This window comes from Sarcophilus harrisii, chromosome X (genome assembly GCF_902635505.1).
Source record: "Sarcophilus harrisii chromosome X, mSarHar1.11, whole genome shotgun sequence".
Classification (NCBI taxonomy): domain Eukaryota; kingdom Metazoa; phylum Chordata; class Mammalia; order Dasyuromorphia; family Dasyuridae; genus Sarcophilus; species Sarcophilus harrisii.
In genome coordinates this window covers 49,792,855-49,805,005 of record NC_045432.1, presented here as the reverse complement: position 1 = coordinate 49,805,005, position 12,151 = coordinate 49,792,855, and the positions used below count along the sequence as shown (strand labels likewise).

Below are 12,151 nucleotides of genomic sequence, written 5' to 3'. Positions count from 1 at the left end.
AGTGGTATATTAAAAAACAGCAACTAAAGATTGCTTGTCTTCCACCCCATTAAAAATAAATATGATTTTGAAAATTAATAAATAGAGAAGTCCTCTCTAAAATTCTTTATATTTACTATTTTGCCTCAAATTAATATGGTCCTCTTTCTACCTGCTCATTTCCCACACTCAACACCAAATAACAGGCTTTTTGTTTTTGACTGTCCGGGAAGTCCTAAGGCAATCAATGTTCCAGTAATAACAGCTAGATGTGGGACATACATGACAAAAACAACACTCATCTGCATCCCGAATCTGGCCAAATCTGTTCTTAGAAGAAAGAGAAAAATAGAAGCTTTCCATCTTTTACAGGGTGGAGACAAAGGATTATGAGGAAACTTCCCATCTTCCCAGCATGTCAGGCAAAATGTAGCCTATGATTGGTATCCTCTAGATCTCAGTTTCTTAACTTGTGGTTTGCGACCCCATATGGGGTCAGGTAACTGAATATAGGGGTTGTGAAATTACCACAAGGACAGTAAATGTTTGATTTGTATACCCATTTTAGATACCTATATACCTAGGATCACATGAAAATTTCTTAGGTGAAAAGGGGTTGGGAGTGGAAAAAGTTGAAGAAGCCCTGTTCTAGACCAATTCAGAATAAAGGACTATGAACATAAAAGGCTTTATGTTCAAGATAAAAAAGAAGTAAATGTTGGTGGTGGCCCATATCTACCCACCTTCCAAAGGCGTCTACAAACTTCTAGGAAGTTTTATAAACATATATAACATGTATTTTTTTTTCTTTCATGCTCAGCTGACTCTACAGTTGCTTTAATAGAAAATGTTGTAGGTGGGTCGGGTTGCCTCCTTGTCCTGGCTACTAGACTAACAATGATAGCCAACTTTTTCATAGAGTTCTAGGGTTCACAAAGCACTTAATAATATACTGGGCATTCATTTACTTGAGCTTTTTGGATGAAGTAGCTGCTACTATTCTTCTCATTTTACAGAAGAGAAAATTGCTCCTAGAAGAAATTAAATGACTTAGTAGCTCTTGAACATATAGCTAGCAAGTGTCAGGCAGGACTGACTACAGATCCTGCTGACCCCAAGCCCAGAACTCTAATCATCATACCACACAACCTTTGGATAGTCTGCTTGGGCTCCACATGAACCACAGAAAATAGTTACTGACTGTTTTATGTGGAATTAGCCCATTTGAATAATGAGCCTTGTAATAGGGGAAGGCACTTAAAAATATATAAGTGCATCAGAAATTGGGATTTGAACTGTCTGTTAATCCGGACACTGCCAAAAATTGGCTTGAGGATTTCAGGGTTCAGATACCATCGGGTGTTAAACTAAGCTGGCGACCAGTGAGCATGTGGTATAAAGCACTCAAGCTATGTGTGCTTTTCACATACCCACTATTATCCGAGGTGACATGTAAGCTCAAAAATTAATCCCTATACCTGAAAAAGCAGATGCCAGAGTTAAAGAGAAAGCAAAATGCAGAAAATCCCGGCACTTTAAGATATGCTTGTTTCCTTCATAATGAGAAGATTGGGATATAATCTATCATAGCCATGTGTATTGAGAAACTCCAATCAGAAAGGCCAGAGTTTGCTGTTCTTGCTGATACTGGGGGCTGAGATTAAAATGTAAGCCCTTATTGGGAGAATCAATATAGTTCAGGAACAACTAGCAGAGTAATACATTAACAAATCCCTTCAGGAAGCATTCTGAGGAGGAAAAGGCCCCCATTACTGACCTTTCTTGACCATACAAAACAAGCTAAAGATTTTACAGCCATGTCTTAAAGTGGCAGCACCAATCTCTCAAAGGATCTCACTGCCCCTATCTATCCAGGGAAAGTAAGGCTATAAATGAAATAGGCATCTCTCATTAGTCCCGTGAAGTACATCACACTTTTTCTGAAATCTCTCTTATTATCCTCATGCCTTGCTGATGTCCTCCCCAAACTTCAAGACTCATCTCACAAGTGACATTGTCTGTGAAGCCTTTCCTCCTCATCCCAGGTAAAGAGGCTGCCTTTGAACTCCGTTTTTCTAGCCTGCTTCTCCAGCTGCTTTTTTTTGGAGAGTCATTTCATATGCACTTTATCTTTCCCAATTAAACTGTAGCAGGCCTCGCACCTCAAGGTTTAGCGCACAACCTCCTAGCGGAGGATGGAGCAGGGGCTGATAGAAGTCTCCTACGTTTCACTGCTTTATCCTGGCCTAAATTAGAAAGTGGCCCGGAGAAGAGATCACCCAGCCCAGACCCAAATTTTTAAGACATGAGGGATATCCAGCACAGAGTTAAGGCCTCAGAGCTTGCTCTCCAAAGCCAAATAACCATCTGTCTCTGTGGGGACAATCATTTTAGGGTGGAGGGCAGTGTGCGGAGTTGGCTTATGGTTACCGAATTGAGATGTTCAAAATGTCAAACATGAGTAAGTATTTGACCACAGGTCATAGGTTGCCATTTCCCAAAGAAGAGGAAAAGGAGCACTCTTAGGCTACCTTATTGCATGTTGGCTTCACTAGTGGAGTGTTTCCCTTGTCACTTTTATCCTTTATGCTTGGAAGATACCTTCCATCTAAGGAAGCTGGAGAATTAGCATCTTCCAAGTCACAAGGGACACTAGGCACTCAAGTGACTAAGTTCCCCATTTGCTCTTTTATTGTTTGCCACAAGGGTCTAGTATTTAGTATAACTACATAGTACAATCCCACTGGTTTTGGAATCAGAGGGCTTCCTTTGGTTCTGCTCCCCATGAGACTTTAAGAGACGGCCCTGGCCCTCAGTATCCTTGGCGGTAACATGAAGACATTGGACTAGTCGATCTCTAAGGTTTCTTAGGGCTATATATGCTATTAGAGGCTATAAAGTTATTTCACTCCCACACATTCATGAAAACAAACGTGACAATAGCATCAATGTCTACAATCAGAGTAAAAGATTTCAGAGTGTCATTGGTGTGCAGTCGTTTCTGATTAAGTTGAAATTAAACCAGTTAGCTATAACTTTGAATTGAGTAATGTTTTCCCTCCAAACGTACTGTAAATAAAGTTCACGATGCACTCCAACAGAGAACCTCAGACTGTACGTTCTGTTTGTGAATGGAAAGACATCCTTTCATTGGGCAGAGCCCCATGTATCATCTCTGTGGAGCTCCCTAGGCTCAGCCATAATCCACAAAACCATTTAATGACTTTCTAGGCAGTCCCTGGTAAAAAGACTAGAGTTTACTATTTACTTCCTAATAAATAAAGTTAATTACACTCATATGACTCACGACTCAGGATATAAAGCAAAGCAACTAGAGCCACAAATGGGGACGCTCATTTTTTATCGGGGTGACAAAGCTAGTCATGAAAGAGCTCACGCCAAATCCCTGTATTCATATCAATTTCATTTAAATGATAAGAGCAGGAAGCAGTTTTGAAAGAAATGAATAAGTCAATCCCAAGGCAAACGAACTTTGAGGAAAGGACATGCTATATAACTGTTACACTTTAGAGAGCTCACTAACCTGACCATTACTTGAATAGATGGGGCAACTCAAGCCACGCATCTGCCTTTCTATTGCTGATGCTTTTGTGAAAATGTAATTATTTACTTGCCAAACAATCCTAGTGACAGATTGGACCAAAGTATATAAGCTGTCTACACCAGCAGCTTTTTATCCTAAGGTAAAAATAAACAGGAACATCTGTAATGTAATCACGTACAAAGCTACATTTATTAACAAATGCATTTTCTAATAAAACACCATCTGCAAGCAACCCTCTACTTCCACTTGATATAAATAGGCCTTTTACTGTTTTCAGATGCAGTTCCCAGAAAATTATTCCAAGCCCAACTGCAAAACACATCAGTCTTTGTTGCTGTCTGGAATGGTAATAAATATGGTAACTTCAAGTTTTAAAATAGTCCAACAAATGATTGGTTCAAAGAAAATACTCTAATTGAAAAGTTGACCTTTCACGATAAAATAGTCTAAAACTCAATCACCCTTATTCCTAATGTGAAAATGCGAAGAAGCTAAGGAATATCCTAGAAAGAACAACCACGTCACCTGTAGCTGCCCTCCCCATCTTTCAATGATACTTTGGGATTGTATGACTCAGATGCCCGCTCATCTACCCAATTTCTGATAGACTCTGCCGAAGAGTAATTCAGAACCAAAAAGAACGTATGCCGTGCGTGAGTACACCAGGTTCCTCTCGGCAGAGTTTGGTGGTTTTCAACCAAAGGGAAAAAATGGAGTGTTTCATCAATAAATGTTTCTGCACAAACTCTCAAAAGAACACTCCGTTTTTACCATAGACCTGGAGACTGCTAGACTAACCAGTCCCAATGCTTGGAAGTCTTGGCGCCAGGACCTAGGACTGAATTTAAGTGCTATTGAAAAATGCATCAAGATTTAATGGGGTGAATTTTCAGAGTCTTGGTTAGAGTTCTAGCCACATAAATTCCATTAGGTACAAAGCTGCACAAGACTCCACCCTGTCTATATTTATGCCCACACTTCCACCTCTACAACTTTGAGTTCTTCCTCTGGCCACCTTACATCTCATTTCCTTTCCTTTTCATCATGGGGTAGGTTCACATTATTCTCTAAAAACTAGAAACTCCTCCATTTCAGAGCACTAAGGCACTCTTTGTCCCCTCCCTTCTAAAATCTTATTTACCTAGTGTAGCCATCCCTTCTTCCCCCCCTCCAACCCACGCTTTCTTGATTTTGTCTTTCATCCCTCTCTCATTAAGCCTTTATTCCACACGAGTCATTTTCCACAAAAGGATGTTCTAGTGACAATATCCATTCCTCAGACAGGGCCTCTGTCTTACATATTTTATCTCATAACCACACTCTGCTCCTTGGCTAACCATCATGAAAGTTGACTTTACTGAAGCAGTGCTTTAAAAGCAGACTTCACGTTGGTAGCAATTCAGTTCCTCACAATGATAGCCTTCAGCCAAAGTATGAAGGAATTTTTAAATCTAGGTCAGGCTTAGTGTTATTAAGGTTTTCTTTATTTGAAATACTATTAAAAGGAGGTGATTCAATTCGATTCAAATGTTGAAAAAGGCCTAGGACCAAATACCTATTTTGGTTCCTGGGTTCTCCAGGAGAGCCCTTTTGTGGCAGTGCCATTTCCTGACTGGTCCTGAGTGGCCGTCATGAATAGAAGTTGGTGAAAACTGCTACCAAAGGAAAGGAAGAGGACAAGAGTTGAATTTACATCCCAACCCACTACAGACCACTCCTCTTCAAAGTCATACTTTTAAAAGAAAATTTTCAGGACTGAAATCCCACAAAATATTGCACATTATCCATTGAGATTTATCTACAAACATACAAAATTCTATAGCATACCATACTGATTAGTCATATTTACAGTCAAATTATGGGAAAACAGAGTTGAATTTATTTTGCAAAAAGTTCATTTCACCTTATGATACAGACAATACAAACAAGTATCTGTGAACAACTATTAACAACAAGGATAAAAATCTTCAAAAAGGAAAATATAAGGAAAAACAAACATTTAAAATACATAATCAACATCCCAATCCTCCCTTCCTTTGACTGGATCTATTCTCTGAAATCACCATTCTCTTCTGAGTAGGACTCAAAAAAAAGTTGAAATGTAGAAGCAGATAAATCTTTAGGGTGTTCACCAGCTTGGTTGTAAGGTAAAAAGATACTTAGGGATCAGTCAAGCTTAACATCATTATTTTCCCGATGGGGAAACTGAGAGTCAGTAACTTGTCCAAGAACACTGTACTAGATAGTGGTAGAGGGGGAGCAAGAGCCTTATCTATCAAACTACCTATAAAATCCCAGGAATTTTGGGAATTCCACCCATTTCAACACCTCCAATTTTTTGGAGGGATCTTATTCAGGGAAAATATATCGTGGTGATGTCGTTTATGAAGGATCCAGTTGCTTCCAATCAAACACTTAGAGCTGGCAACACAGACAAGTGTACGAGGCAGTGTCTCACGTGGTATGTGAGAAGCACTAGCAAAGACCACTCTGCCACCAAAAATCCTCTCCTTGTCTTCCCCCAGGTACCGCTGCATCATTTGCTAGTCATTCCTTTGGGCTAAGCCTTATCTTTTAGCAAACAATGCTTCCCAGAGGAGGTAACTCATGAAATCCCTGGCACTTCGGTCTGAATTCATTTAGCAGTTCATTTTCTTTTCTATAATGATTAGCCTGCGTGCCTGGAGAGGACAGGGCTGTCTCAATAAAATTCACCAGTTTGTCTAGAAAGAACTTGGCAAGCATTGAGGAAATGCAATATTCTTAAAATATGCCTTTACCTTCTGGCTCCAGTAATTCATTCTTTCTCATGATGGCATCTTTATGTTTAGGCTACCTTCTTATCTAGAGAAGACCTGTTATCAATTATAACTTAGTGGTGACCTTTCTTCCTCTCATGTATAAACTGAGATGACTAGTCTACACTGTACTTCAAAATACTAAAACTATCTTTCTTGGGGGGGGGAAATGTATAATTCAGACTTTTCATCTTCCAAAGCTCTATCTGGTGACCAGTGATCCAGCTCAGTGTGGTGACTCAATGGCTGGCCTTGAAGTCAGAGAGGCCTGGGTTCTAGTTCAGCCTCTTCCACGAACTAGATGCGTGAGCCTGGGCAAGTCATTGAAGCTCTCAGGGGCCCGGACATTCCCCTAAGATCATATGTTACCGACAAGCTGTTGATCTGCACTGGTGATGGGAGTTTCCACAGCAGGAGCTGCGGTCATGAAATCACATGTCCAGACCCCCCAAAAAAATCAGTCATGGAGTTTAACCCTTTCCCTAAAGAAGTTTAACTCTTCTGCTGAAGAGAAAGGGTTAAACTGGGACATTGAAGCTTCTTGTGTATCTTTTGCTCAACGTGGTAAATGAGAACTGACTGTAAACACAGTCAACTAAAAAAATGCAGAATTGTAAAAAAAATTACTTACTTCACTTGGCTGAGGGATGGTGAGCTTTGTGAGTTTAGTCTTTGAAGTGGCTGCACTAGGTTTTCCCTCCAGCACTGTCCCAAATGTTTGACTTGAAAATCCATTCTCAATTTCGAGCAACGGCTTCATTGTTGGGGAGAAGTCTGATAGTTGCTCCTGACCATCCATGGGCCTCACATACGCGGTAGGCTTCTGCTGAACCACACTCGTTTTGCAGTAAAGGCCTTGTGGGAAATTTTGAATCGCAAGACTACTGGCTGCAGAGAGTAAAGATGTGGAAGGGAGCGGAGAAATAGGCCCATTTGCTAAAAATTCAAAATCTATTGGGGATGGGCATTGAATGCTCTCTTTATAAGAAGCCTCTCCACCATTGGACTTTGAATGGCTAAGTCTTCTTGCATGAGATACTGGTACCATGCTGGTATCCTCCATTCCTCCATTTTTGGACTGTTCCGTTGGACAGTTGAACAGGTCTTCATATCTGCCTTGAGGCTGATCATGGGAAGAGCCATTTTTCATCCGACTAGGCTGCCCAGTGGACTGGTTTGCCTGAGTAATGGTGGAGCTGTGACCAGCTCGTTGCCAATCACCTCTTGCTTTTTTGATGGTCTGATGACTGTGTAATACACTTGAACTCGGAGTCACTGAAGTCGGGGGAGGCACTGATGCTGTTGAATTGCTACAGCTCTGATGAGGTACGATCATCCGGTTCCTTTGTTCAGGAAAAAAACTTGATTCATTTTTTTCAGTGGGAGTCTGGGGTACAGAATTCTTGGGGATTCCCACTAGTTGGCTCTGATTGGAATGATTGGTTAATAAGTCCTTCATTTCATCATAGTTTCCCAGTGTGTTCTGGACGCGGCTGGCAAGTGCATCACCTTTGTTTGTCTAAAGTAACAAAAAGATGGGGGTGAGAAAGGAGAGAAAGAATCAATAGGTTTGTGCTTAATAATGTTAATGATTCAAACAGATGCCCCCAAACGACTAGCAATTAGGGTATGTTCAAATGGTCATACAACTTCAAAGTTTTCACAGAAAAAGAGAAGTAACAAGAAAAAGGAGCAAGTAATTCAAAATGGCCTCATAAAATCAACTGGCAAGTTTAACATTTGTATACTTCAAGCCTTTTAGTTGAGAGCTAATTGTACATTATGCCACTTCTGTGACTTTTTATGTGAAAATTATTTAGTTTTACATCAATGATCATAAGCAGAGTTGTGACATTTGCTATAGAGATCAAAAGTAATGCAAAACTCTGACCAATTAATCAAGTGAATGGCAATGAAATGCTTTTCTTCTGGATGTTCTTAATGTATTACCATCCTAATCTACGCTGTCATCTAAGATGTTTAGCCCACTAAAAAAAAGTAGCGCTTCTACTGTACTGTAGATGAGGATACAAGGATTTAAAAAGCATCATCTACTAATAAAACATTTAAAGAGGAATCTATTTTTTTCAATGAAAAGAACCACAAAAATGAACAGGCCCCGCCTTTAGCTTCTGGGGGTGTCAATGTTTTCAGAATAGTGATTTCCTATTTACTTGTTCTGAAATGGCAGTAATTATTTAGCAAACGATGCCTCAAACAACACTGCTGTCTTTTCAGTGTTTTGAAGCAAAATGTCATCAACTAAATTGTTGCTTAAGAAAGCAAAGGCCAAGATTATATTCTTTAAGGTCTTGCTTTGAATTCTTTTGGAAGTATGTATGATGTATTAACATTGCTCTATCTGTACTCTGATATCTCTTTATCTCATCTGCAATCTCTCCTAATTTGGTGGCTTCTTGCCTACCACCCTACAAAGCAAGCTTTCTATCACTTGACCATACCATTCCCTCAAGCAGTTGAACTCCGGTTTTCTTCCCTTTCACAGACAAACTCTTACATAAAAAGGCTCAAATCCAATCATTTGCTGGCTACATCCCTCCACCTCCCCAACCTTTGTAACCTGGCTTCTAACCCTACCAAAATCTGAAACACTTCTCTCCAAGGTAGCCTTCTCTCCAAGGCCAATAGCCTTTTCCCAGTTCTTATTCTACTTGACCTCTGCCATTTTTGATGCTGTCAACCATAACCTCCTCCTGAAAACTCTCTTCTTCTTTAGCTTCTAGGACTACTCTCTTAGTCTTCTTCCTACGTCTGACCATTCTTTATGAGTTTTCCTTGCTGGATAATCATCACCTTACCCAATAATTACTTGTATCTCCCAAGATAACACGGAGTGTCTGAGAACTAGATTTCAACTCAGATCCTCCTGACTTCAGGGCTGGTGCTCTATCCACTACACCACTTAGCTGCCCCTATAGAGTTCTTAATATGGGATAAGCAAGGTGCTAAGTTTTGGAGTTATACAAACAAAAGAAGGCTCCTTTTCTTTCTAATTTATCCCTAAAAGATCGACTTCCAAGGATTTGATCATCTCTAAACAGACAACTTCCAACTTCACTTATCCAAGCATTGAACCTTATGAACTGAACTCTCACATCACTCTCTGTCACGGACAACTCATCTAGACCTCCTAAAGATATGTCCAAGTCAGCATGTCTAAAACAAAACTCACTATATTTTATTGAAGACCAAACCCTCTTTTAAACTTTCCTGTTTCTAATGATGATACCACCTATAATTCTCATCATGCAGCTTTACAATCTAGGTGTCGACTCTGACACTCTCCTTTCTCTCCTCCATATTGGGTTGCCAAGTTTTACTGACTCTACTTCCACAACATCTTTTGCATATTCCCCCTTCTGTCCACTTCCACAGCCTCTTAGTTCGAGACTTTATCATATCTCATCTGCACTAGCATAATACTACCCTGTGGTATTCTTCTCCCCCCTGCAATCCATCATTTCTTGAGCTGCCAAAATAATATTCCAAAAACACAGATCTAATTACATCGCCCCACCCTATCTACCCCTACTTTCCCCACAAAAGAAACAAGGCTAGAGCGTAAATATACATTTTTTCTGCCTGGCAATGAAAGCCCTCCTTAATCTGATTTCCATCTATATCTTATTCTTATTTTTATATATCTACATCTTATTTCATATTATGCACCCACACACATACTATATTACTAAGTTGCTAGTTGTCATCGTACACAACAGTCTCCTTCTTCTGTGGCTTTGCAAGACTCTTCCCCCATGCCAGAAAGATAGTCCCTATCTCACCTCTCCTCACAGACTCCCTGGATTCCTTCAAAGAATAATTCAGGTATTACTCTTTATTGGAGACCTTTCTTGAGCCTCATAATTGATATTATTCCCTCCTTCCTGATATGATTTTAGATTATTTTGGATACTTGATATTCACTTACTTGTTTACCTGCTCTATCCCCCCCAAGACTAATTAAGCTCCTTGAAGCTAAAGATTGTTTCATTTTGGTCTTTGTCTCCCCAAGGTCTAGCCTGATACAAAATGGGCACTTGATAATTGGCTGCTGGATTGAATTTGGTCCAATCTGTGAGTGATGGCACTTAAGGATGAGATCATTGACTGGGGGTAGGGAGAATGCACATGGCCATGAAAAACTGAATGACTCACAGAGGAAATTTAAAAAAAAAAGGAACCTTGGCCCTAGCAGCCATTTTGATACTGGATTTGAAGTCAAAGGACCTGGGTTTAAACTTCAGTTGTACTACTAACTAGCTTGGATAAGTCACAAACTCTCTGAGCCTTTGGTTGAATATGACAAAAAATGATTAAGAGATATTTGTGTGACCTACATCACAGACTGGTGTGAATATCAAATGAGAATATTATTGTATCAGACTACTACAGGGAGTTAAATACTACCTTCATAGGTTAACAAAGTGCATATATTTCTAGAGAAGTATCTGAAGCATCAAAGAAAAAATGTTTCAGTTATCTCAAGAATTAAGCAAAAATAATGAAATCTTCATATTTAGATTTTTGCTTTTTAGTAAAATTCTTTTTTAATATAACTTGTATAATGCAGGTAAATTTAAAAAAAAAATCTAGCCTGATCCTATTTTGGTCCAGATCTGAGATTCTATCAACGTAGAGAACCCCCAATGTGGAAACTCCCTTCATTGATACAAACAGGTATGTCACCTAAATTTATAGTCTTAAAGGTAGCTGCCTTAAGCAGTAAGAAGTTAAATAACTTGCCTATGGTTGTACAGAAAATAAACATCAGAGACAGGACCTGAATTCAAGTTTTCTTGATTTTAAGACTATCCTCTCTCTCCATTATGCCACACTGGTAATCCCATTTTACTTATTCATAAGAAATTTATATTGTATAACATTCATTTAAAGATTTTGATTTAAAAAAATTATACTTTTTTGATTTTCCTTAGCAAAAACTTCACTGATTTTCAGACGGAGATTCGCAATATATATTGAGAAAGTATAATTAACTCAAAATTACTTTTATCCACTGAGAGTCCTTAGCTGGTTCATTTCTTTTTTCGTAGCAAAAATTATCTTCACTCTGAACCAAAAACAAGCAAGAATTACTCAATGAGCCCATTGGATGAGATTCAAAGTAAAATTCTAAACAACTATCTATCTGAAAATAAGGAGAAGCCATAGTGCAAGAATGATATGTGTTAAATTCTTAGATGGTTGCTCTTTTTGTCCCTTTACCAGATGTCTGTTTAAAGTTTATCACCATCTAGAAATATTCAGGCTGATGGGGGAAACTGCAACACTCCCATTTTGCATTTTATAGGTTTTCATTTTATTATTTGACTTTCCCTGTAAGTCTCCCCACACAAGCAGTGGAACATAGGATAGCCTTCTCTTTCTAGCTCTTATAAGTATGGCTTTAGAAGCAAGAGAGGGGCCATTTTTATTTGTACTAGTTCTAATTTTAGTATCATTGGAGAAGTATGAAAATACCATTCCTGGTTTGCTTCTGAGTCTATTTTCCAATTTTGCTTACTTTTAGCATAACTGGGATTTTGGATATAAGTATAATTTTTAAAGTAAGGTTTAAATATTATTTTTACCAAATAAATTTTGTAAGGTGAAATATAATTTTGTATGAAAACATCAAAATAATGCTGAATTTTAAAAGATACTTTTTATATAGTCATATTTCCTTCCTTAGAACTCTCATAGTGCTTTGTTTCTCTCATAGTGTTTGAATTTAATTCAATTCAAATATTTATTAAATGATTCCTATAGGCGAGAAGCAGTATTAGACAAA

General features: G+C 38.8%; 1 protein-coding gene across 6 annotated transcripts in view; it reads right to left on the bottom strand.

Moving 5' to 3' along the window:
* Positions 1–12,151, bottom strand: part of AFF2 (AF4/FMR2 family member 2) — a 559,096-nt gene that overhangs the window by 310,134 nt on the left and 236,811 nt on the right. For 4 of the 6 annotated variants that reach the window (XM_031945005.1, XM_031945002.1, XM_031945004.1 and 1 more), the window contains 2 exons: positions 11,369–11,431; positions 6,974–7,861 (listed from right to left, as the gene is read on the bottom strand). In XM_031945005.1, coding sequence (XP_031800865.1) covers positions 6,974–7,861; positions 11,369–11,431 — 951 coding nt within the window. The remainder of the gene's footprint in view (positions 1–6,973; positions 7,862–11,368; positions 11,432–12,151) is intronic. The other 2 variants (XM_023506974.2, XM_031945003.1) reach the window with 1 other exon arrangement.